Source organism: Acipenser ruthenus, chromosome 2 (assembly GCF_902713425.1).
Source record: "Acipenser ruthenus chromosome 2, fAciRut3.2 maternal haplotype, whole genome shotgun sequence".
Classification (NCBI taxonomy): Eukaryota; Metazoa; Chordata; class Actinopteri; order Acipenseriformes; family Acipenseridae; genus Acipenser; species Acipenser ruthenus.
This window is the reverse complement of record NC_081190.1, coordinates 102792981-102820886: the sequence shown is the minus strand read 5'-3', so window position 1 is coordinate 102820886 and position 27906 is coordinate 102792981. Positions and strand designations below refer to the sequence as shown.

At 42.0% G+C, this 27906-nt stretch overlaps 1 protein-coding gene across 2 annotated transcripts; it reads right to left on the bottom strand.

Annotated features, from left to right (window-relative positions):
- Positions 1–134: 134 nt before the first annotated feature.
- LOC117408596 (short coiled-coil protein B) lies at positions 135–27780 on the bottom strand. Of its 2 annotated transcripts, none has more exons than XM_034013720.3 (4): positions 27668–27780; positions 9178–9249; positions 2232–2312; positions 135–1737 (listed from the first exon to the last, which is right to left on the bottom strand). In XM_034013720.3, exons 1-4 carry the CDS (start codon positions 27729–27731, stop codon positions 1595–1597), a joined length of 360 nt encoding a protein of 119 aa, XP_033869611.1. In that variant the 5' UTR covers positions 27732–27780; the 3' UTR covers positions 135–1594. The 2 variants fall into 2 exon arrangements, with proteins under 2 accessions (XP_033869611.1, XP_033869612.1); XM_034013721.3 differs by lacking the exon at positions 27668–27780 and adding an exon at positions 11577–11743.
- Positions 27781–27906: the final 126 nt, after the last annotated feature.

Sequence of the window (27906 nt, the reverse complement as noted above, 5' to 3'; positions counted from 1 at the left end):
AACTTTTGTTTGTAGTTGGCTTACTTTGATGTAATTGCGTGATCAGACCTCACTTTAAACTTGACAAGCAGTAGCATCTATTCTGTAGGAGTCCATTCCGTATGTTTTATGATAAAGAATACCAGCACACTGACTCATGCAAAAAGCAAAACAAAATTAATTTATTAACAAAACTCCAAAAGGCAACACAGTAATACAATGTATACAATCTACACACAAGGCAACAATGTCTCTGAATGTGTGAGCATAGGTTACGTGTTCATAGCATATTTATGAAATTAAAAAAAACAATTTCAACAAATTACCCTTTTAATATTTCACTATTAGTGTTCTGAAACAGTAAAAAGATTTAAAAATCTACTGTTTAAAAATCTACTGTAGTGAAAGTGACCGTATAGCTGAAATTTAAATAGCAGCCCAGACTTTGTACTGTTTTTACAAGATGCTGTTTTAAATCAAAAATAATAAAATCAGTGATTTTTCCACTTCAGTATTTGTCATTTTCTTTATCATAAAAAAGACGCAATGTGTTTCGTTTCATTGCAAACCTTTTTTTTTTAAAATTATCATTATTTTTGTTTTTTAAAGTAGCACTGAACTTTATCAGAACACTAAAGTTGCTGACACAGTCCACCTGCCTTAATGACAGATAAGCGATACAAGGTGTCCCCTTTTAAAACATTGAATGTTTTAAAGTATGTCCCACATACAATGCAAAATGTTACTTCTGACACTTTGCATTATGGAAGGTGTAGTAATTGCACCAAGAGCCTTTGATGTTAAAAGCAGCTCCAGAACTACACATCCCAGGGTGCTCTGTACTAAAATTGAGACTTCCCCCATATACATGCATTTCACAAATACCATTTCACAAACCAAATTCAGTCCCCCCCCCCCCCCCCCCCCCAATTTGCTTTCAGCTAAACTGGGAAATGAGTGGCCTTAAAAACAGAACTCAGCTTTTAATACTTAATGTTGATAATGGATCTGGAATGCATTACTAAAGCATTCTTCCAAAACAGCCACAATCCATTCAAAATGTTAAATAAAAATAGGTGGCACTGGTAGCACGTTCATTACTTCACATCTTCGTCTTTTCACACACAATTTAATATAACAATTTAAAGAGCTCATGATGAACAGTAAACTCTGAGCCTGATTTTTTTTAAATCCCTGTCTAAACAAACAGTCGCATTAGTAAAAACAAACATTTCTATTTATTTATGCTATAGTTACAAGGGACTGGTTTTAAGTGTACAGTTTAACATTTTGGAAATCCCATCAACCTCCCCAAAAATATCCCTGTGTAAAACCTATGCTGTTTCCAGATGGAAGATAAAAAGTTGTCCTAAAAAATGTGTACACATGTTGGGGGAGAAGCATGTTCACAATGAGCAAAAGGGCTACTTGTGTATCTTTGGGATTTCCTTACCTGTACATTAAAGGGTGCATGCTAAATTTAGGGATTAAGAAAAATTATAATAAACTGAAATAATCTTAAAAAAAAGTGTTCTGAATAAACCTTAATGTGCATTTTAATGACAGGAAAAGAATGTAAACAATGACGTTAAGGGTGGGGGAGGGGATCGGTCCCTTACTTCCGTTTGCTTTTTGTGTCAGTTGTCTGGAAGACACTAGATGCAGACATGAGGTTTTCGATGTACTGTCCGAGAACCTGGTTTTCAGACTTGAGCTTCAGGTTTTCTTCCTTCACCGCATCCACACGCGCCGACAGATCTAAAAAGCAAAACAAGTGTTAAATCTGTAAATATAATAAATCAAACTAGAACAATGTGAAGTCGATATTAACTGAAGCATAGACCTTTCTCCTGGTATTTCAGGTTTAAAAAAAGTATCATTTAAAAAACTAAGCTATAGATATAGTGCTACAGTGAAACCTTGTGCCTAATGGAGATCAAAAAAATGGGCCTCAGGTTATATTAAAAAAAAAAAAAAGATAATAAAAAAATTTATAAAACAGGGAACAGCGCTAGATTATGTAACAATGGGACACAAGAGAACATGGGGACAATCACAATTGGACAAGCTGTTCTCTAGCTAAAAACACTGAAGTGTGACAAATGTACGGATGGACTACATGCCAACGCATGGAATTCTAAGTACAGATTTCACCAGCTGTCCAGGCAGCTATAGAGGCCAGACATTAAGCACATAGAACAAGTATGGGATCACAACCACAGCTTTATTATTTAGTAGTGTCGGCATCTGACCTTCCAGGGTGTGCTGGAGCTCCAGGACCTGGTTAATAAGCCGCGTCTTTTCCTCCAGCTCCACCTGGTTTTCAGCATCACCTGCATACACACACACACACACACACAAACAAACAAACATGCATACATTAAATAGCAGCCATCAAGAATACAGAGCCTGTCAACCTGAGACCTTGTTTAAAAGAGGATTTCTGGCCAACTTTCAAGGTACACAACCGAGAAAGTTTTTCTGAACTCACAGCCACAACAGCCTAATTTTAACCCCATTACGGGGTTAAATGTAAAATAGACTCATAATTACTATTTAAAAGAAAAAAGAAAAAAATTGAGACTGTGTACAGTAATTGCAGTTTGCCTACCTGTAAACATTAATATTGTTAACCTTTTGAAAGACTTTAGGCCGGATTTATCAAGATTTTTATGCTAAAATGTTTGCACCATTTTTTTTAATTTTTTTATGAAAGAGAAATAAAACTTTAAATGGTACATATGTAGTAACAAACAACACAGGCAGTTTTATTAGTATACAATCATTTACCCAAACTAATCAGGTAGGTAGTACACTTATAACAATATTGAACAAATGTTTTACTGAATTAAAAACAAACCACCAACTGTAAGTGCGTCATTAAAAAATATTTAGGATTTTTTGGGAATGGATCATTAAAGCAGCATGATTGCTCAGACTCTTAGGAGTGGCATAAGTCAGGACTATTAATACTACACACCAATCCACATTTCTGAGCATTGTTTTTCAATTAGACAAAATGACCTGGCTAATACAGTTAAGAAGATTAACATTATTAATAGCTCCCATTTATCAGGTACTGTTCCTAACTTTCAAGACTGCAATAGTAAAACCAGGGCTCATCTACCTTAGATCACAATGTTCTTAATAACTACAGGCCTATTTCAAATCTTCCATTTCTGTCTAAAGTTTTAGAAAGAGTAGTTGCCGAGCAACTTAACAAATTTCTTGCAGTTCATAACATCGATAAGAAATTTTAGTCTGGGTTTTGGCTTTATCATAGCATCGAGTCAGCACTTATTAGAGTGGTAATGATGTGTTGTTATCATAGCACTCAGACAGCACTTATTAGAGTGGTTAATGATGCACTGTTATCATAGCAAAGAGACAGCACTTATTAGAGCGGTCAATGATGTGTTGTTATCTTCTGACACGGGCACACCTTCGGTTCTTATACTATTAGATTTAAGTGCTGCGTTTGACACTATTGATCATTCATTGATTGCCTTGAAAATCTGGTTGTGCTCTGTCTTGGTTTCAATCCTATCTCTCGAACAGGCTGCAATTTGTTAAAATAGAGGAGGAGACCTCTTTTTTGTCCAAGGTTACATGCGGGGTTCGCACAGGGCTCAATTCTTGGCCCAACTCTGTTTTCTTTGTATATGCTGCCTATGGGCAATATTATGCGTAGCTCTGGGGTTAATTTTCATTGTTACGCTGATGATACACAGCTATATTTACAACTGAAAATATTCTGAGCACCTGTCATGCTGACATAAAAAGATGGATGCTTGAAAACTTTTTAATGCTAAACTCAGATAAAACAGATGTGATGATTCTGGGATCTCGGAAACAACAAAGTAATATGTCTGACTTACTCCTTGGTGGCTTCTCTTATGAACTTGCACATAAAATGAGAAATCTGGGTGTGACCTTTGACCCAAATCTTTCTTTAAGACACACATTACTAAAATTTATTTTTATAATATAATTAAAGGTAAAGTAGTGGTTCTATGTTAATGGTGAAGCAATACCAACAGTATGATGGGGACCTAAAGGACACAGTTCGTGTGGGAGAAGTGAGACAACAAGCAGTGCAAGGGTTGATGAGCATAGACAGCAGTGCTTTACAGCCAAACTTAAACTCTGGTGCTTTAGTTTGGTCTACTGCCAAGACTTCTGTGGCCACTCACTGTGTATGAGGTTTCCTTGACAACAGTAGAGAAGCTGGAGGTGTTAATCAGTTCATAAGTCAGGAAATGATTAGGAGTTCCACGCTGCTTCAGCAGAGTGGGACTGTATGGTAAAGCAGTGTTTGCTCCAAGGTTTGTACAATAACATGATACAACAAAACACACAAGCCTTGGAGTGTGTGATGGATAAAATTATAAAAAAGTTACAGTATTATAATTGAAAAAATATATATTATATTTACTTTGTGATAAAAAATAGTCCCTCAAACAGGTTTCTAGTTGTTGTAAACATCAACATTTTATTGTAATTACTAATTAATTAAAATCAACAAAGCCTCCGTGCTAAACTCAGTCACTCAGAAATGACATAAGACTATTCCATGATAGCAAATAGCAATCGTGTATTTTAATTGATAATAAAATTACAGAAAAGGCGGCAAAGAAAAGTTCACTATCCAGGGCTCTCTACAGCTGACCTCATTACGACAACATATTGGCATTTTTTTAATTCTTGGTGACTAAAACATACAGTATCAGTAATGATGCTAATTAAAAAACAATAATAAAACGCTTACCTAGTATCAGTGTGATGGATGTCCCTGCTTATTACCACACAAATCACTGATGATGGCAGGGAAATTGGAGAGAGCTTCAGTCGCAAGACATTTTGGGCGTTTTTAATCTAACGGTATTTCGTCTTGATCGCCCTTTGCTAGTAATGTACTAGTATTGAGCCGACAATCCGTATTTGTTCACTGGATTGAAAAATAAACCACACCAGGTGTAACAGCTTGTCAAATTAGACCGCATGCAATACTTCGGTTTCTGATTGCCGATACATTATGTATTTTGAAATGAACCAATAGTACTTAAGTTACAATAAACTTTAATCGGGTCATTGAAAAAACTATATATATCGACTTGCAGGCATGAACGCACAGGAAATAAAATGAGTTAAAGACTAGGCTTTTATTTTTTTTTTTATGTATTTTTTTTTTTTTTTTATAACAAAGACAGACTGCAGTAACCGCCCAACTGTTTATATGACATTTAAAACAGGATTTATTTATTTAACATACATATTTAATATGTAAATGAGCCGTGTGTGCACTGAACGCTCTGTCACAGTTCGTCAGTCTGGTGTTAGCGATTAAACGTTGATTACATGACAAAAGTTTGCAATAGATTGGGAAGTGGTACTAAGTAAAATGTGTTGTCTGCCATTTCAGAATTTCTCACGTACCCCAGTTTAAAAATGCCATTGTCCTGACTGTTAAATTCTTACCTTCCAGCTGTCCCTTTATTTTGACAATTGCCATATCAAATGGCATTTTTTTGACATTTTTCATTCTTAGCCCCCAAGTAAATATTCTGAACAGTTTTCAAAGCAATGTTTGCTTTATTTTTACAACACATGTTGATGTTGTTGATATGATAAACGCGTATCTGCTTCAGGTACTGTATTGAATTTTTTTCAAGGTTAAAACAATGGCCCGTGTTACACAGAACACTAAAAATAAAATGTCAAATATACAATATGTATTTGTTGGTTTTGTGGATTTGCTAGATTTTAATACTGCACATAATGATATGGTTTTGAAAATGCTACTTACCAAAACCGTGACTGCACGTGAACTGTATTACATCATTTTATTCTAATTCCAGTGGTGTTCTCAATGCATGATGTATTATATACAGTGCTGTATAAAATCACACACACACATATATATATATATACATACATATATATATATATATATATATATATATATATATATATATATATAATTTTTTTTCTTTATCATGCCATTATAGGCCTACTGGCAAAATGGCCAAGAAACAGTTGGTGCTTAACACAAACTGAATTATTTTGGGACAATTTTAGCATTTTTTGTCATAGAAAAGACACATTTCACATAATTTATAACGTTACCATAGTCTGCTTTTATTTTATTTTTTTTAATCGATGCGGTTTTTGTTTCACAAATCTACTGCACTTCGTCTACGCACAAGTTCAAAGTTCAAATTTCTCCCATTCACTTGCTAGATCACTCCATATCTCCAAACATCAGACAGATATTTTGTCTAGCAAATAGATAAGTAAACAGTTGATGAATTTCACAGTATTTTTAAGCACAAATATAATAGCCTGCCGAAGCTGATTACTTATTCTTCCAGAAGTAATGGTCGGATGTAACAGGGACACAAGGTTATATTTGCGCCGGGCCATGTTGTTAACAAGCCAGATGACGTTCTCGTCCAGGCTTTACTGTGAAACTGAATAAGTAACCAGGGAGGGTGTGAGCGCATTCTACTGGACTGGAGAATAAAAACACGGGAGTTTAATTATGAAAACGCAAGTGTAAACAAACAAGTAAAAAAGATTAGCCTGTCGTCAGACATGTCATGTTAATACAAAATGCATTACTTTACTGCGTATTGGTATTGCGTCTGGTCTGGGAAGGGGGATATACGGGCGCGTTAAGAGAAATTTAGCGGGACATTTTTTTATTTCAGGGGGGCATTGGCACAATGGCGCAGCCTAGCGCGAACACTGGTAAAGGGATACTGCAGCTGCCAGTCTCAGGTCTAACCGAGGAGTTCAAGTGCCCCAAGGATCGAATGGAAATTACATTGATAGAGTCACACGATGAATGTGTGAGGGAGGTAGCACCTGTGTTGAAAACTGGAAGAAAGTGGGCGGCGAAAGAAGCTGTGGAAGATGCAAAAGCTGCCCTTCGTATCAGTGATATCATGGGGCAAGTACAGAATGAATGAGGAGGCCTTGGTCTCAGTTCAGCTCCTCCTACATGGCACAAAGCAGGCCCAGCTCAACAGAGGAAGCTGGTGGTCAACGAGGTGCAAAAACAGGAGGAGAGGATGAGGTGCGTACAGGCAGTTTCCCAGGCCAAGCAGGGAAAATGGACAAGATGGGAGAGTGTGGAACAACACAAGATTGGCTGGCAAGACCTATGGACAATGGAACAGAGCAGGATCAGTTTCCTCATCAGGTCAACATATGATGTTCTCCCATCACCAAAGAAACTTAATCTATGGGTAGGAGGGGATCCGTGGTGTCCTTTGTGTTCATAGGCAGCTACATCAGGACACATTTTAACAGGATGTAAGGTGGGTCTTAGCCAAGGACGGTTTACTTGACGTCATGACCAGGTGCTGCGATGTTTGCCCTTAGCATTGGAAGACAAGCACAGCATGACCAACAGGTTGCCACCAATTCCAGCAATATATGACACAAGGAGAACAACATTCCTCCGTCCAGGGGAGCAACCTCCAAGAAAAGGTATAATAACCAAAACTCGTTTAGGACAACTGGAAGCTGCTAGAGACTGGAAAATGATGGCAGATGTTGAACAGCTTATTTTCCCACCTGAGATTGCCACCACTAACCATCAACCTGATATTGTCTTGTGCTCTGGATCAGCACGCCTTGTTCACCTGGTAGAGTTAACAGTGCCATGGGAGGATACTGTGGATACTGCGGTTTCTCAGAGACATTGGATTCAGTGGTCAAGAGATGCGATGCATAGTGAAGAACTTATCTGAAGCAGCAGAGAGGAGTAGCAAATGGCTCTAGTTGAGACAAAAAGATTCTGGTTGGGGACCTCAAGCACAGTAAAGGAAGGTAAGTAAGCTGGGCTTAGCTGAGTGGGGGACAGAGAGGGGTGATGCGGGGACGCCAGAATCACTGTCGAGCCCTCTTAAGGTGTTGTGGGCTAGTTGACGAAACACCAAGGATGGAAGGTGCCCACTTGAAGACCCCAAAGAAGTACCCTACTCAGCTCAGTCCAGGCGGTTGTCATGCTGAAGCGCTAGGGAGGCCGCACTGTGGTTGATCCCTGGGGCCAGCATTGCAGCCGTTGTGTGTGCTGATGTGCCAGGGAGGCAAAATAGGCTGACCCCTGGGACCAGCATTGCACTTCAGCCATCAACACCAGGCAGAAGGATATCTACATTATCAGATGGAAGGAAACACAGATGGATCACATTAGTTTACAGTAAAAGAAGCTACGCCTTAGTTGGTGTTTATCTTGGCGAGAGCTGAGTTCAATATCAGCATGAAGTTTTAACACCTACTCTCATGTAATGGAAATCAGAAATATCGTCAAATTGAGTATTATTTCCCACTTAGATACGGAGAGATTGATGCATGCTTTTGTATCTTCTAGAATTGATTATTGTAATGCCCTATTCTCTGGTATAGCCATGTTATATCTCGTCTGCAACTTATACAAACTGCTGCAGCTAGAATTTTAACCGGGACTAAGAGACGAGATCACATTACTCCTGTGCTAGCATCTCTGCACTGGCTTCCAATCTGATTCATGATCGATTTTAGTGTGTTGCTTTTAATTTCTAAGGCATTAAATGGCCTTGCACCACCATTTTAATGATCTTTTAATACCATATATTCTTAGACACCCACTCAGATCACAGAATGCCAGGTTGATTACTGTCCCACACATATAAAAAAAAACACAGGTGGTACACCACTCAGTTACAGGGCCCCAAAACTCTGGAATGATCTGCCTCGCTCTGTAAAGGAAGCACCAATTGCCACTGCTTTTAAAACAACATTAAAAACTCACTTTTATAATACAGCGTTTTTATGCTAAAATGATGTTCCATTTATTCTCTGCCTTGTTTTACTGTCGATGTTTTTATTCATGTGAAGCGCTTTGTTGCAATTTTTATTGTGAAAGGCACTATATTAAAAATAAAGATTAGTAGTAGTAGTCGTAGTAGTAGTGTAAAAGATGGAAGATAACCATGAACTAATGGAAGCCATAGCACTTAGGACACTTACTTGTGGAGGGAGACACCACTTTAGCATCTTAAAATGTTATCCGAGCACTGCTCATATTGTTCTTTAAATCTACCCTTTAAATCTCTTCAAGCGGCTAAATTATTGCACCTGCAGGTTGACAGTGCACGACTAGGATTACAAATACAAAAAAAAAAAAAAGAAATGTGTTTTAGTACTTGCCATCCATGTCTGAGTTCATGGTAAAATATTCGTTTTCCTGTTTCGAATGCAGGGCTGCAGCTCCACTGTCCACTGCAAATAAAAAGGAAGACTTCATTAACAAAATGTTTTGTAAAGATTACGGAAACAAACTGCTTTCACAGACAAAAAAAACAGAAAATAACTGAAATTAAAAAGGAGAGAGAACCAGAAGGGCTAATACTGATGTACTGTACATTACTAAATAATCTTAACCATCATTGTACAAAATATTACCTTTGTAAGATGCAACTTTAGCAATAAACACAAGTATAGTCAAGATTTTAACTTTTTTTTGCCACGAGAAGAATAGAATTTTGCCTGTGCCAGCCTGATAGAGGGACTCCTGTAGTTCAAAATCAGGTAGGGTGTCAGTCTCAGATCAGTGGTAGGGCAGAGCTATGACCCTTTTTATAGAAGCAGGTACTCCCTACATTTCCCCAAAAGTCAGCTCATTTAATAGTGAGGAAGACAATCTAAACCAGTTCTCTCTTGTTAATACATTTACTGTAATTCTTTTATAAAAACTAGTTGTGTAAAAAATAAATATTTTTTAAAAAGGGTGGTCATTTTTAATTACAATTAATTCTGTCAATGTACTGAATAGATTTCAGGGCTGAAGTGTGTATACATCACTTACTGATCAGAGTTGGAATCTTGCTCTTCATTCTGAGTCATTGACACAAAATTGAACTTGGTAAGGATTTTGCAGCAACCTTCATTCATGCATTCACAGGCTACAGTGCAGGCCATTCTGTTCCTAATGCAACTGCAGTTATTTTTGCACTCATATTTCTTGCACCCACATGCAGCTAGCTGTAGAAGTGTAACAGGAGCTGCTTGCTGTGTCATTAATGTTGAAGATTGGATGGCTCTTACTTCATGAGTATCTGTATCAGGAGCACACGCGCCCTCTTCTTTACCAGTCGATCAAATAAAGTTTTGTTTCTATATGTTTTGTAACAATTTTCATGCTAAAAGACTGCTGAGGATTCATTATGGTCAATAATATTACTGTCTGAAATTTCATCTTTTCGGATCTTCACAGCTTCGCAAAATTTCTTCTGACTTTTCTTGTCTTAAATGTTCACTGGTGTTCGACTGACAAATGGCACAGCTGGACCAATCTGTGGTGAGACGCTGTGGCTTTCGTGTTGGAAGAAGCTTTAAAGGAATACCTTCATCCATAGTTTGGTGTTTATTTTCCAATAGCTGCCAAGACCAATCCCCTGCTGCTAACGGAATTCTCAGAATTCAAATGCAACATTCCATAACTGGTGTTTTCTACAATATATTTCTCACAAGTAGGCTAGTATTCACAGACTACTGGTTTATTATTATTATTTGTTTATTTAGCAGACGCCTTTTATCCAAGGCGACTTACAGAGACTCGGGTGTGTGAACTATGCATCAGCTGCAGAGTCACTTACAACTACGTCTCACCCGAAAGAAGGAGCACAAGGAGGTTAAGTGACTTGCTCAGGGTCACACAATGAGACAGTGGCTGAGGTGGGATTTGAACTGGGGACCTCCTGGTTACAAGCCCCTTTTCTTTAACCACTGGACCACACAGCCTCCTGGTTTAGATTGTCCTCCTCTATTAAATTAGCAGAATTTTGTGGAAATGTAGGATGTACCTGCTTCTATAAAATAGGAAACCTGCAAATTATACAACTAAGAAGAAAATAAAGGCAACTGACAAACCAAGTAAAAGTAAATGTACTTTTGATATCAAAATACAATTGCTGTGATAAGGCCCGAGATTTTCAAGTGTTTTACACAGAATTAACCACACATAACAAACCAGTTTTAGAAGGATGTTTGCCTGGAGATTTGATTTGACAGAGAACCTGCATACGAATAAAATTAACCAAGGCATTCCACAGAACTATCGACAACAATGATGAATGAGCTGCCGGTGAAAAAAATGTCACTCGTCGTGTGCATTTCGCCAAGAAATATTTCTGTTGTATTTTTTATTTTTTTATTTTATGAACTGGAAAGGACAATGGCGTCAGCAAGGCGTAATAACCTCTTGTGAACTGGTAATTTAGCACTGTACTTCTAGTACTGCACATCATTTGATTCACCCGTAGACTCGCATGCTATTTTAATATTTACACTGTTCAAACGCATTTTCTGATTATATAGTATCTACAAGTTATTCTAGAAATAGATGCAACGATCCGACTAAAATTAAATAGTTATTTAATTGATTGTTTAAACTGCAAAGTAGATCGAGGCCTATGCGCCGTGGGTTGATTGACTCGGTACCGCTTGTACGGTTGCCAAAGACTTAAAAGCTTACAAAATCAAATCCCTGTGATCTACTGTGGACCATTTTTACGGTATTTTGTATACATGGAAATTAATTCACTCACCCTTTAGAAGTAAAGAAGGGTTAAAACTCCCGTTTGGACGGATATGTATATATACATATATATTGAAATGCAATTTTCCCCAAGGCGAACACTGCGGGTCTCCTTGAATGGTCAACAAACACAGCTCTGCAGCGGTTCAACTGAGCAGCAGAGGGAGGCAAAGATTGCTGATAGAGAGCAACGTGATACAAGATTTTTTTTCTTTTTTTTTTTTACATTATTATTATTATTTATTTCTTAGCAGACGCCCTTATCCAGGGCGACTTACAATTGTTACACGATATCACATTATTTTTACATACAAATACATTATTTTTACATACAATTACCCATTTATATAGTTGTGTTTTAATGGAACAATCTAGGTAAAGTACCTTGCTCAAGGGTACTTGATACAGACTGCGGATGAAGAACAATCACGACATAGTGTACAATTGACCGTTAAAAAAAAACAAAAAAAAACTGAGCAAATCGATCTAGTACCCTGGTCTAGCATAGGGTAACATTTTTTATACTGCCTGAATACTACAAAACACATGGAAAATTAATAAATACACTGTACTACTGTGCCTGCAGTAATATTGGGGCTTGTTATGGTTCAATATAGCTTGCTGAAGATTGCACCATAGAACTGTTCACCTTAGTACTGGTTGTCATGTGCATTCATTATATAAATGGGAAACAACAATTTTATTTATAGGACACATAATATGCACGTTTATACAAAGTTGTATGTTAATGTTTTGACTGTTTTTATAGTTAAGTATGGTGTATGGTAGGCCACAACTGTCCCAGATATATTTCTAATTCAAATTGTTCCTAGTGTCTCGAGATCCACAAACCCTCACTCGGCCACCGTTAAAAGCTTCCTCCCTGTTCACGCCAGACAGCCATTCTTACTTTTTGCACTATTGTATTTCCTAAATAGAATAAAAAATATTATAATTGGTAGAAATGCCTTTTTTGTTCCCTTTGCATTTATGGTTAACTTAACAAAATGACTGCAACATTTAAAGTCCTACATAAAATGTAAGAAATATTGCACAAAAAACATTTCATTGATATAAAACAACAATAAGACCCCAATGGTATTATAAATACATTGGCAATAACCAGAGATTACCGAACAATTGGGTACAAAAAGTAATTACTAGAAAATAACACACTGAACATCTTGTGGTTAAATGAGAATCTGGGGTAGACGGGGTTTTCCAGCTCGGTTAGCAGAATCCTAATGCAACATGTTATGAAAGACATTTGAATCAAGAAAGTCATCAGAAAATTATTCCAGGGTTCCTTTAGAATGAACATGAACATTTAAAGAAGTTAAAGATGCTTCTGAAAACCTGCATATAATGATTCATGGGTTTTTTTCTGCCCCTAAGCAGCCCTTACGCGAATTACTTTTCAAATGATTGACCAGCATTACAAATATTGAAATTAATAATCCTAAAGTAAATTAATATCTTGGCTTGATCCCAGTAATCTTGGCAAAATATCCAACAGAAAAGTGTAGGCATTATTATAATTTAAATAGAAACCTTAATCTGTTTATGGAGTTGCCTTTCCATCTCCTTTCTTCCCACAAGGTCTAAATGAAGTTGAGAGCAGATCTAACATGCTCTCTCAGCTTGAAGTCAGTTAATTGCTAATCTATCCTGAAACTGTACAATTATGGCTAGTGTCTGGCAGGCTGATCGTGAGAGCAAGCACAGTTCAACCAGGCTGCTGGTGTGCCACCCTCGACAGGCACACGGGGCTAATGAAGAAAAGCAGGGCAGGGGCAAATCTCTGCACGTCATACTTTCAGATCGTGTTGCACTTTCTTGTTCAATCACCTAGGGAGTGAAATTGCCCTCACTCCCTCGACAGTTTCTACTGTGTCAATAACCAACCAGCTGTTTCCTCCCATTGATATGCCTTCAGCTAGTAATGTACTTAACCCAGAAGTTCAAGTGAAACAGATGGAAAATTATAACTTTCTTTAAGCTAATGTATAACCAGATATGATGCGTTAAAAAAAAAAAAACTAATGGAGGTGCAAGGTAAGTAAGAGTTGTAGAAGTATTGTGCTAGCTACATTCATTTTAATTAAGTGATTGTCATTTCAAAGTTACTTCTGTTCATTTTCAGGTCATGTGACTGTGAGAAGTAAAAAAAAAAAAAATGAACCCACATTCAGACTCCTTGTCCTCAAAAACATTAAATACAGATATAAAGTACAATTCAGTAGGCTGTTATTTATTAGAAATAGGGTTCCATTGAAAGGTTTCTACATTGAAAGCCATGCTTGGAGCTAGGGCACAGTCCCATATATCGGAGGGCACTTTACCATGAGAATTCCGGGAAGGGGAGGATTATTTTTTTTTAAAAAAATTTGCTTGCTTCCTAACTCGTCTATTGGAAGTTTTATACAACAAATAATCAAAATAAAAAAGCTATGCATAAATGGGTTAGCGTTGCAATACGAACCACTTACAATGATACCTCAGCATTTCCTTACCCACTCATTGGGTCAATTTGGTTTTGTCAGGCAGCAATCAGCTGTGTCCAATCTCAAACGAGACTGATGAGACTGTCATATCAATTTCAACTTGAGGCGCAAGGAAAAAAGGCACGTTGTGACATCTGCAGCGCATGAGCAGTGATAATGGAACATAATACTGCAGGTGCTGTATGCAAACCTGTTGTACAATAGCTTCTGAACAGGGCTGAGCTGGACAGATGCTCGCTTCTCATGAATGTTCCTGTGGTAAACACATGCTTCAGCACCAGTTGGTTGCAGTGGATTAACTACTGTGGAAAAAGCAGTGATCGGATACAATCGTGCCATTCTGCTACTTTGAAAAACCCAGATGCTACAAATGTGGAAAGCAGATTACTGAAACAACAGCCCAAAGCCCTAAAGAGATAAAAAAAACAACAACTTCTCTTTGACAGCAGGTATTCAATGACATTCCATTTAGTGCATACTGGTGTTTATGACAAACAGTTAGCAATAATGAATGCCTTTTACGTTTTGTACAATTTACAGAGCTGTTTCCATGTTTGTTTTCAGAGGTTTTTTTTTTTTTTTACTCATTTGAACAGTTAACGGATATATTGTAATGGAGGGGGGAGTAAATTCTGTAGGGCAATGCGACCTGGCAGGTAACAGCAGGACACAATGCAGAAGAGGTTTTTATGTCTGACCTATTTTTATTTTTTTTCAAAGTATAATTTTTTTTTTGTGAAAGGAAAACTTGACTGGACCCCTGTGACAGAAATACAATGAGTTCTGGTGATAAATCTTCCTCCCGACCTGTGAGGGCGCTAAAGAACGGGAGGAGAAGTATCTGGAAGGGCTGGCCTGACAGTTCGTTTCCGGGACCGGGAAGTGGGTCAGCCTGGAAAGAAGCGAGACAACAGTTTACCTAGATATCATGCGGGATTACATATAGGGGCCAGGGTAACGCTGTTCTTATCCTTCGTTTGGGTTAAGCCAAGGACCGAGAAGGACGTAATAGAGAGCCACTGTATTACTCTGTAAAGAGTTGTGTTTGTGTGTTTGTGTTTGTTTGTCGCTGTAAAATAACTGTCTGTGTTTTTGGAATCACCAGACAGCTAAAGCACATCCGGAGCTGTCGCCGTGGGCCAGCACAAGCCGGATCACCACATCACGAACTGTCACAGAATAAAGTGTATTCAAGCACCACCAGCACAACTGCACACACCCGAGACTGGTGAACGTGTTTTGTTTCTTTGTTCAGGACTGTACCCTGTGTTTTTCATCCCCGCGCTCTACACATCGTTGTGTATTGCCGGGGCTTATTATTTACGGTCACCAGACCAGGAAATTCATTAAAAGCATTTTTCACTGGATTACCGTTGTCTGCCTGTCACTCCTGCACTGCATCACTGCTACACCTGTTCCCCTTGCCGGCCACTTTGGCACACGTGGTGTCAGAACACGGGACTATGGACCGCAACGCACTGGCGGAGCTGCTGCAGGCGCTGTAGAGCAGACGCGACACAGAGGAGAGAAGGAGGGAGGAACGCTACACGGCGCTCATTGAACGGGTAGGGCTGGCCGTTGTCGCAGCGACGACCCCTACCACAACACCGCTGATGTCGCCCCCGATGGCACGGGCAATGAAGATGTTGGCGGAAGATGACCCAGAGGCGTATTTGGTGGCGTTCGAGCAGCTGGCTACCGCGGCGGCTTGGCCGCGGGAGTTCTGGGCCAGCCAGTTGGGACCCTGCCTGATCGGGGAGGCTCAGGCAGCCTACCAAGCTATGAGTGACCATCACGCCACCGAGTACGACCTGGTCAAGCAGGCTATCCTCCGCCGCCTGAACATCACTACAGAGACCCACCGGGCGTGGTTTAGGGAGTACCGGAGAGCCCCGGAGACACGCTCCAGGGTGGTTGCAGAGCGGTTGTGCGACCACATGGTGCATTGGCTGACCCCCGGGAAGAAGACCGCCCAGCAGATGGGGGAAGCCATTGTGGTAGAGCAGTTCTGCCATGTGGTCGGCGGCGAGACCCAGGCGTGGATACGGCGCCACAACACCGACACCCTGGAGGAGGCGGTCAAATTGGTGGAGGACTTCGAAGACTCCCTGACCTCTGCCCGGGTCGGAATCCTGTCCGCCCCTGCCCTTCGGAGCAGCCGACCTCTCCCTCCCTCTCCTCCAACACCACCACCACCGCCTTTGTTCCCGGGACCCAGACCTCCTAGAGCACCGACCCCATTGGGCCCCCTTGCCTCCCCCCCATGGAGACCAAGGTTGGCCCCCAGCTGGGGTAGAGGTGCTGCCCCTGCCCCGTTGCCATACCAGCAGCGGGACAGATTTCTGACCTATGCCCCCTCTGTCCCTCCTATCTGTTTTAGGTGCCACCAGCCGGGACATCTGGCCAGGTCAAGCCCCGGTGCCATGGAGTGTGACGTGGCCGCGTGCAATTGGGCACCTGAAATTGGTAAGCATGGGGAAAATGGTCGGGAGGGGCCTTGTTTGATTAATGTTGTTTTAGGGAATGTGAAAACCCACACATTAGTGGACACAGGGTGTGAGCAAACCTTGATTAGGACAGCTCTCCTGGGCGGTGTGTTGTGGCGGCCATGAGGTCAGGTGGCCATCTCCTGTATCCATGGAGACACGGCGGCATACCCCACATTAAAAGTATATTTATCGGTAGGACCGATAAAACGTCACCTTGTAGTCGGGGTGGCGGAAAGGTTGCCACACCCAGTTATTCTGGGCCGAGACTGGCCAAAATTCAAACAATTGATGCAAATAATGGCAGTCTCAGCCACACACGTAAACGTGGCAGAAAAAAAAAGGAACGGATTGGTGATGTGTTTCCTTTTCACACTGAAATGTTTTCCCCTCTTTTCCGTCCTAGAAAAACAAATAAGGAGAGATGGACCGCGAAATGGGAGGGAGCGTTGTTGAGACAAGGCTGGGGTCTGGTGGGAGAGTGCTGCAATGGTAACAAACGCCAGTCGAAGGGAGTGGGAACGCAGTGTGACCGAGAGAGCGAGGTTACTGGGCCGACTAGGGCAGAGGTTATTCCAGCCCCTCTCAATGTACCGGACCCGTGGTACTCAAGCGCGGACCTAGTGTGGGGCCTACATAACGACCCGTCACTGGTGCACGCTTGGGGGCAGGTCCGGTCCATTGAAGGTAAGAATGTTGACGGCGCTGGGGCGCTAGTATATCCACATTTCAGTATCAAGGGGCAATTACTGTATAGGGTAAACCTAGCCATGGTCACAGGACAGCCTGTAACACAATTGTTGGTTCCCCCGTCTTGTCGGACCGAGGTCATGAGGCTGGCACATGATATCCCTTTTGCGGGGCACCTCGGAGCCGAGAAGACGAGGGAACGAATATTGGTTCGATTCTATTGGCTCAGTCTTCATACTGATGTGTCGAGATATGTAGCCACATGCCCAGACTGCCAGCGAGTAGCTCCGGGTCGAGTGCGCCCCGCCCCTATGGTCCCACTGCCGATTATTTCCACTCCTTTCGAGCGCATTGCAATGGACATAGTGGGCCCTTTGCTACCTTCTGACTCCGGGTATACGCATATATTAGTGGTGGTGGATTATGCAACGCAATACCCAGAGGCAGTTCCATTGAGGTCCACTAGTGCCGCTGCAATAGCCACCGGGTTAGCACAGATTATGGCTAGAGTAGGGATCCCCAAGGAGATTTTGACTGATCACGGGACCAATTTTTTGTCCAATACGTTACAGCAGGTGTACAAAATATTGAAAATACGTCCCATCAGGACGTCCGTTTATCATCCACAATCGGACGGTCTGGTTGAACGTTTTAATCAGACCTTAACCCTTTGCGGTCCATTTATTAATCGCGCGTCAGGCACGCCAGGTCTAATTAATTTTCACACGCGCAGTTAATTTTATACGCGCTGTTTAAAAGTATTTTTTTTCACAGTCAATGGTGATTTACAGCTCCACCTGGCGAGAGCATTTGGCTAGGGTTGCAGCCGTTCTTCAGTCTCTAAGGGCAGCCCAGCTGACAGCTAACTTGAGGAAATGTGCGTTTGCCAAAACAGAGACTCAATATTTGGGATTTTTAATGGGAAATGGAAGGGTGAGACCTTTGGTCACCAAAATCCAGGCTTTGGTTGATGCAGCGATCCCCAAAACCAAGACTCAGATGAGGTCACTACTGGGCTTAGCCGGTTATTACTGCCGCTTCATCCCCGAGTACGCCACAGTGGTTAACCCGTTAGTCGACCTCACCAAAAAGAGTGCTCCAAATTTAATTAAATGGTCAGCTGAGTGTCAGGGGGCGTTTGATACGATTAAGCGTAAACTTTGCCAGGCCCCCACTCTTATTACCCCAGATTTCACCAAGAGATTCATCCTCCACACTGACGCATCGGATGTAGGTTTGGGTGCAGTCTTGTCCCAAAAAGTAGCTGGAGTAGAACACCCGATATTGTACCTAAGCAAAAAAATGTTACCTCGGGAACGTAACTACTCCGTAGTCGAAAAAGAGTGTTTGGCCATTAAATGGGCTACTCACTCTTTACGATACTACCTGCTGGGACACTCATTTGATCTGGTCACCGACCACGCCCCACTCAAGTGGTTAAGCACAATGAAGGACAGCAATGCCCGGATAACTCGGTGGTATCTGGCATTGCAGCCCTTCATGTACCATATGGTACACCGTGCGGGGAAAGACCACCAAAATGCGGATTATTATTCCCGGGAGGGGGGAGTAATGGGAAAGGTAGATTTAGCCGAGTGTTCCTTCGGCTCCACTCTGAGCAGTGGGATATGTGACAGAAATAGTTCTGGTGATAAATCTTCCTCCCGACCTGTGAGGGCGCTAAAAAATGGGAGGAGAAGTATCTGGAAGGGCTGGCCTGACAGTTCGTTTCCGGGACTGGGAAGTGGGTCAGCCTGGAAAGAAGCGAGACTCTGTTGTAAGACCGTATTGATTTGACAGGTAAACGAGGGGCAGCTGCAACCGTTTACCTAGATATCATGCGGGATTACATATAGGGGCCAGGGTAACGCTGTTCTTTTCCTTTGTTTGGGTTAAGCCAAGGACCGAGAAGGACATAATAGAGAGCCACTGTATTACTCTGTAAAGAGTTGCGTTTGTGTGTTTGTGTTTGTTTGTCGCTGTAAAATAACTGTCTGTGTTTTTGGAATCACCAGACAGCTAAAGCACATCCGGAGCTGTCGCCGTGGGCCAGCACAAGCCGGATCACCACATCACGAACTGTCACAGAATAAAGTGTATTCAAGCACCACCAGCACAACTGCACACACCCGAGACTGGTGAACGTGTTTTGTTTCTTTGTTCAGGACTGTACCCTGTGTTTTTCATCCCCGCGCTCTACACATCGTTGTGTATTGCCGGGGCTTATTATTTACGGTCACCAGACCAGGAAATTCATTAAAAGCATTTTTCACTGGATTACCGTTGTCTGCCTGTCACTCCTGCACTGCATCACTGCTACACCTGTTCCCCTTGCCGGCCACTTTGGCACACGTGGTGTCAGAACACGGGACTATGGACCGCAACGCACTGGCGGAGCTGCTGCAGGCGCTGTAGAGCAGACGCGACACAGAGGAGAGAAGGAGGGAGGAACGCTACACGGCGCTCATTGAACGGGTAGGGCTGGCCGTTGTCGCAGCGACGACCCCTACCACAACACCGCTGATGTCGCCCCCGATGGCACGGGCAATGAAGATGTTGGCGGAAGATGACCCAGAGGCGTATTTGGTGGCGTTCGAGCAGCTGGCTACCGCGGCGGCTTGGCCGCGGGAGTTCTGGGCCAGCCAGTTGGGACCCTGCCTGATCGGGGAGGCTCAGGCAGCCTACCAAGCTATGAGTGACCATCACGCCACCGAGTACGACCTGGTCAAGCAGGCTATCCTCCGCCGCCTGAACATCACTACAGAGACCCACCGGGCGTGGTTTAGGGAGTACCGGAGAGCCCCGGAGACACGCTCCAGGGTGGTTGCAGAGCGGTTGTGCGACCACATGGTGCATTGGCTGACCCCCGGGAAGAAGACCGCCCAGCAGATGGGGGAAGCCATTGTGGTAGAGCAGTTCTGCCATGTGGTCGGCGGCGAGACCCAGGCGTGGATACGGCGCCACAACACCGACACCCTGGAGGAGGCGGTCAAATTGGTGGAGGACTTCGAAGACTCCCTGACCTCTGCCCGGGTCGGAATCCTGTCCGCCCCTGCCCTTCGGAGCAGCCGACCTCTCCCTCCCTCTCCTCCAACACCACCACCACCGCCTTTGTTCCCGGGACCCAGACCTCCTAGAGCACCGACCCCATTGGGCCCCCTTGCCTCCCCCCCATGGAGACCAAGGTTGGCCCCCAGCTGGGGTAGAGGTGCTGCCCCTGCCCCGTTGCCATACCAGCAGCGGGACAGATTTCTGACCTATGCCCCCTCTGTCCCTCCTATCTGTTTTAGGTGCCACCAGCCGGGACATCTGGCCAGGTCAAGCCCCGGTGCCATGGAGTGTGACGTGGCCGCGTGCAATTGGGCACCTGAAATTGGTAAGCATGGGGAAAATGGTCGGGAGGGGCCTTGTTTGATTAATGTTGTTTTAGGGAATGTGAAAACCCACACATTAGTGGACACAGGGTGTGAGCAAACCTTGATTAGGACAGCTCTCCTGGGCGGTGTGTTGTGGCGGCCATGAGGTCAGGTGGCCATCTCCTGTATCCATGGAGACACGGCGGCATACCCCACATTAAAAGTATATTTATCGGTAGGACCGATAAAACGTCACCTTGTAGTCGGGGTGGCGGAAAGGTTGCCACACCCAGTTATTCTGGGCCGAGACTGGCCAAAATTCAAACAATTGATGCAAATAATGGCAGTCTCAGCCACACACGTAAACGTGGCAGAAAAAAAAAGGAACGGATTGGTGATGTGTTTCCTTTTCACACTGAAATGTTTTCCCCTCTTTTCCGTCCTAGAAAAACAAATAAGGAGAGATGGACCGCGAAATGGGAGGGAGCGTTGTTGAGACAAGGCTGGGGTCTGGTGGGAGAGTGCTGCAATGGTAACAAACGCCAGTCGAAGGGAGTGGGAACGCAGTGTGACCGAGAGAGCGAGGTTACTGGGCCGACTAGGGCAGAGGTTATTCCAGCCCCTCTCAATGTACCGGACCCGTGGTACTCAAGCGCGGACCTAGTGTGGGGCCTACATAACGACCCGTCACTGGTGCACGCTTGGGGGCAGGTCCGGTCCATTGAAGGTAAGAATGTTGACGGCGCTGGGGCGCTAGTATATCCACATTTCAGTATCAAGGGGCAATTACTGTATAGGGTAAACCTAGCCATGGTCACAGGACAGCCTGTAACACAATTGTTGGTTCCCCCGTCTTGTCGGACCGAGGTCATGAGGCTGGCACATGATATCCCTTTTGCGGGGCACCTCGGAGCCGAGAAGACGAGGGAACGAATATTGGTTCGATTCTATTGGCTCAGTCTTCATACTGATGTGTCGAGATATGTAGCCACATGCCCAGACTGCCAGCGAGTAGCTCCGGGTCGAGTGCGCCCCGCCCCTATGGTCCCACTGCCGATTATTTCCACTCCTTTCGAGCGCATTGCAATGGACATAGTGGGCCCTTTGCTACCTTCTGACTCCGGGTATACGCATATATTAGTGGTGGTGGATTATGCAACGCAATACCCAGAGGCAGTTCCATTGAGGTCCACTAGTGCCGCTGCAATAGCCACCGGGTTAGCACAGATTATGGCTAGAGTAGGGATCCCCAAGGAGATTTTGACTGATCACGGGACCAATTTTTTGTCCAATACGTTACAGCAGGTGTACAAAATATTGAAAATACGTCCCATCAGGACGTCCGTTTATCATCCACAATCGGACGGTCTGGTTGAACGTTTTAATCAGACCTTAACCCTTTGCGGTCCATTTATTAATCGCGCGTCAGGCACGCCAGGTCTAATTAATTTTCACACGCGCAGTTAATTTTATACGCGCTGTTTAAAAGTATTTTTTTTCACAGTCAATGGTGATTTACAGCTCCACCTGGCGAGAGCATTTGGCTAGGGTTGCAGCCGTTCTTCAGTCTCTAAGGGCAGCCCAGCTGACAGCTAACTTGAGGAAATGTGCGTTTGCCAAAACAGAGACTCAATATTTGGGATTTTTAATGGGAAATGGAAGGGTGAGACCTTTGGTCACCAAAATCCAGGCTTTGGTTGATGCAGCGATCCCCAAAACCAAGACTCAGATGAGGTCACTACTGGGCTTAGCCGGTTATTACTGCCGCTTCATCCCCGAGTACGCCACAGTGGTTAACCCGTTAGTCGACCTCACCAAAAAGAGTGCTCCAAATTTAATTAAATGGTCAGCTGAGTGTCAGGGGGCGTTTGATACGATTAAGCGTAAACTTTGCCAGGCCCCCACTCTTATTACCCCAGATTTCACCAAGAGATTCATCCTCCACACTGACGCATCGGATGTAGGTTTGGGTGCAGTCTTGTCCCAAAAAGTAGCTGGAGTAGAACACCCGATATTGTACCTAAGCAAAAAAATGTTACCTCGGGAACGTAACTACTCCGTAGTCGAAAAAGAGTGTTTGGCCATTAAATGGGCTACTCACTCTTTACGATACTACCTGCTGGGACACTCATTTGATCTGGTCACCGACCACGCCCCACTCAAGTGGTTAAGCACAATGAAGGACAGCAATGCCCGGATAACTCGGTGGTATCTGGCATTGCAGCCCTTCATGTACCATATGGTACACCGTGCGGGGAAAGACCACCAAAATGCGGATTATTATTCCCGGGAGGGGGGAGTAATGGGAAAGGTAGATTTAGCCGAGTGTTCCTTCGGCTCCACTCTGAGCAGTGGGATATGTGACAGAAATACAATGAGTTCTGGTGATAAATCTTCCTCCCGACCTGTGAGGGCGCTAAAAAATGGGAGGAGAAGTATCTGGAAGGGCTGGCCTGACAGTTCGTTTCCGGGACTGGGAAGTGGGTCAGCCTGGAAAGAAGCGAGACTCTGTTGTAAGACCGTATTGATTTGACAGGTAAACGAGGGGCAGCTGCAACCGTTTACCTAGATATCATGCGGGATTACATATAGGGGCCAGGGTAACGCTGTTCTTTTCCTTTGTTTGGGTTAAGCCAAGGACCGAGAAGGACATAATAGAGAGCCACTGTATTACTCTGTAAAGAGTTGCGTTTGTGTGTTTGTGTTTGTTTGTCGCTGTAAAATAACTGTCTGTGTTTTTGGAATCACCAGACAGCTAAAGCACATCCGGAGCTGTCGCCGTGGGCCAGCACAAGCCGGATCACCACATCACGAACTGTCACAGAATAAAGTGTATTCAAGCACCACCAGCACAACTGCACACACCCGAGACTGGTGAACGTGTTTTGTTTCTTTGTTCAGGACTGTACCCTGTGTTTTTCATCCCCGCGCTCTACACATCGTTGTGTATTGCCGGGACTTATTATTTACGGTCACCAGACCAGGAAATTCAATAAAAGCATTTTTCACTGGATTACCGTTGTCTGCCTGTCACTCCTGCACCGCATCACCGCTACACCTGTTCCCCTTACCGGCCACTTTGCCACAACCCCATAAAGCTTTAACTCACAAGTTATTATAAAATAGTATAATATTTTTATAAACCTGTTTAAGAAGTAAACAGTATCAAACAGTTTTGTGGATATTAAACTTTATACTCCAAGTGTTAACAGTTTAATGTTGAATAACGTTTTTGTATTAAATGCGGCAGAGTGATTTTTTTTTTTTTTTTTTTTTTTTTTTAACTGAATCATAGTTTGGAATATCTTGCATTCATTCAAACTTACCAGAACGACTGGACAAATCTGACTATTCCAAATTGTGCTAATCAGATACACAATTTAATACAATACTATACAGTGCAATTTCAGTTTATATAGCGCCTTACATACAACGTATTACAAAGTATGAATATAGTGTTTGATATGAATCATCTGTTTAATTTAGGTCTAATTTAAACATACTGGCCCCTAACAACTTTTATAAAAGTTTCCCAAAGTAAAAGCATAGCAAAGTGTAGTAAAGCACAGAGAAAGCATGATAAAGCATACACTAGGTAAGCATTGTAAAGACCAGCATGGTGTGGTAAAGCATATTAATAAACATGGTAAACTATGGTACATGCATAGTATAACAGTGGGGAAAACATGGGATATTTGCACAAATACCATGGTTAACTTTTATAAGGGAAACATTAAAGATTTTTCAATAATATTGTGGTTGATCAAATCAAGGTTGCAGTAAACTGAAACCTTATTAACTGTTTTAGAAAGGGTTTATCGGTTTATTCTCATTTTTAACATTAAGACAATGTGTAACATAAGATAATGCTTAAAACAAAAAACAGTCCTTAGAAAGACGTTCCATAAAGTTATTGAGAAGCAGCCACTTTCTTTTTCAAACAGTGTACCTGTTACATAAACAGAGGACTCCATGAGCGTACAGTATAGAGTGCTGTGTTTATTCCACCAATAAAGATAGTAGCCCCTTGTTTAAATACCTCACGATTGAAAGCTTTGTATGTACCAAACAATTTCAATTTTATTTTCATTTTCCATTCTGTGATACATGGTGCAAATTGCACTTTATTGTATGTACTGTATATCTCCTTTCTTAATTTGCAAACAGGGGGAGACAAAGCACACTATAAGTAGTTGGAGTATCTCTAAATTATGTACTGTATGCCTTTGAATTTAAGATGCACTTTTTAAACCAATTTTATCTTCTCAAAAATGGGACTAAAACGAATCACAAAACGGAATGCCCATTTACTACGATGGAGAAAAGGATTAGAAAAGGTCTTCTGAATATAATTTAAAAAGATGAATAAGGATTGAAAGCTTGTATCTGAAAATGTCTAACAGAAATCATAGAAGCCCCAAATACTGTTTCTTACAAATAAACTAATAATATATTTATAAAGCACCTTTCATAGTGGACTACCAAAGCACTATACAGAGGTAGGCTGTGAACTGTGCATTATATGCAGAGTCACTTACAATAGGACATTGATCTAACATCTCATCTGCAGGATGGAGCACAAGCAGGTTAAGTGACTTGCTCAGGGTCACACAGCTAGTTAATCAGTGGCAGTGGTGGGATTTGAACCATTGACCTTCTGGTTACAAGCCCTGGACTTTAACCACTGGACCACAGTGCCTCCTACAAAATATAAGTACAACATAAAAGTGGAATGACAGCTGTTTTCCATGGAAGAATTATCCAGTATAAAAAAGACCATTGTCATTCTAGTGTCCTATAAATATCTGTAAGTTCCATAAATATCTGATGCTCTCCTCGATGTAAACAATGGCCATGGTGCAGTAGCCTCGAACTGGCGCTGCTGCGTTCTTAAAAAGGCGTAGGCTTCCCAGGCACTCCCCCCAGCCAATCAGGAGCTCCCAATCAGCTCTGCTCCGGGAAGCCTTCTTGTGTTTACCACAGCAGCAGCACAGCTGAACCAGCGACAGGGTCCTCCCTGTCACAAAGCATCATTAGCTTCCTGAGGAATTCGAAGAGAAGCTTTTACAATTTCAGAGTTTTGTTGTTAGGCTCAGTTCTAATCAGACCCCTGTATTTTTCTACTTGCCAAGCAATGCTACAGCTCACAAAAAAGGGAGACAAACATGTGTGAGTAATCACAACTGGAACCAAGTGAGAAGCATTGCATAACTATAATGCTCTGTGTGACAGCAGACGGCTGCAGACTGCCTCTATACGTCGTTTATTGAGAAAATGAATCTTTGTAAATGTGTTTATTTGATTTTCTATTTTTTCCTCAAGTTGAGGATGGGAAATTTGGACTGTGTGTAAATTTGCGGGCGACTTAAATTCGAAGGAATACGGGTAATTTACAGTACATTTCATGTACAAATAGATAAAAAGAAAAGGTTTCCAGTTTTTTTTTTTTTAAATGTATGTATTTATTCATTAGGTTATTTGTAAATTACCCAGGATTGCTGTGTTATGTATACAAATAGAAAAATATCCCAGAACTGCTGTCTACATCCAATCAGAAATGGTTATTTTCCTATACCGGTAAGCAAGTCTTGCCTTTCCTAATGGACCTGTATTTTTGATAAGGTAAATCCAGGACTCACATAAAGTCACTTGGGGTAATGCACACATGCTGTTGTTTATCTAGCCAACCTACACTGCTGAATTTTGGTGTTGGCACAGAACAAGACCTGGGAAACAATAATGTCGACAGTAGGCGCTGCTGAGTCCATACCACGTGGTTAATTAACTACGTGTGGATCCCCATTCAAGCAGTGTTTACTAACATTCTCTAACATTAAGCCGTGCTTTCAAATTTAAAAATAAAATAATCTAACCCTCTGTAAAACAGATGAAAGTCAGTTTCATGTCTGCAAACTTTATTTAAAATGATCGTAAAAGCAGTCCTTAGCAACAGGGCCGGCCGTAGTCTGTGTGGGGCCTAGACGGTGCCCCCCCCCCCCCAAAAAAATTCCAATTAAAAAACAAAAAAAACACCACCACACATTATATCAATAAAACGGTAGGCTAGTGCTCACCTTCAGTAATCAAGTAGGCAAGACATACTGCATGTGTGCTGTCACTTAAGTGAAATAAAAACTGTTTGCAAATGTTATCCTTTTTATATAAATCTAAAATTATATTTGACCGATCTACTTATCAAATCCATGTGTAACATTTCGCATTTGGATACTGCACATTCAGCTGCAGTTTTGAGTGCTCTTTAATTTTCGCTGTGTAAATTACACTAAAACAACATGCCCAACAAAACATCATGACGTTTTTTTTTTTTCTGAATATTCTAGCCAAGAAGCAGCTTTATTTTATACCACACTGCATTTACGAGTGTACTTCCAAACATTTAATTTGTCGCAGATACCTATTCAGACCGTTGGTGTGGTGGTCCGTCTTTCTTTAATACACACAATATCGATTTCATTATCGACTAATAGTAGCCTACTCACTTTAAGAAAAGCCTCCAGTAAAACTTTAATAGCATATCATGACTGTTCATTTACCATTTCTAGTACGCAGCTTAGGGGCTGATTTGATCAACCTATAGCCCATGGGGATAAGCCACACCTGATTTTTTTTTTTCTAGCAATTTACAGTACCAGGGAATCCATCTAGATTGCATTAATCATCTATTTGTATAGGTAATCATGGAATAATGTACAGTAATTGATGACATTGCAATTAAATGAAAGCTTCTGAAGTTAAATAATGTCTGATAAAACATCGCTTTTAATAGGTCTTCCATATGCTTGAGTGAATTTATTATCATCTATTGCAAAAAAAACCCAACAATGTTTCCTTCTTGAATCTTATCTTCCTTAAAGAATTCATCAAACAGTTGATTTATACACTGAGAAACAAGTGGTAGTTCATCAACTGAATTCAGTGTATACACCAAAGTCATTTTACTAAGGTGTGTGCTTATGTAAAGTAAATTAACTATGAACTACCCTCCTGTTGAATAACTTACAAATGGACTTTGACTTGTTGACTATAATGAGTGGAGATTATTACCTGAGTCGTCAGTCAAAGAGATGTTAGTGAATGTGTCGTCTTCCTCCTCCAGAACACCTTCCATTATTTTGTTCTTTTTTGCTGTTTTCTGTAAATGAATGAAACCCAATGCTGCTTTGCCTTCTAAAGAAAATGGTGGAGTCTAGCTTTTCCCCTTGTATTTCAGCAAGTGTCAGGTGACTTGCACTAAATTATAGATCAATTTGAAACAGCTGCCTCCTGATCTACTGTACCTGTAC

Coding starts and splice junctions, on each gene's coding strand:
- LOC117408596 (XM_034013720.3), bottom strand. CDS start 27,731: ATGGAAGGTGTTCTGGAGGAGGAAGACGACACATTCACTAACATCTCT. Junction 2,313..9,177: donor CATGAACTCAGACATGGATG/GCAAGTACTAAA, acceptor GTGTGTATGCAG/GTGATGCTGAAAACCAGGTG. Junction 1,738..2,231: donor GCTCCAGCACACCCTGGAAG/GTCAGATGCCGA, acceptor TTTGCTTTTTAG/ATCTGTCGGCGCGTGTGGAT.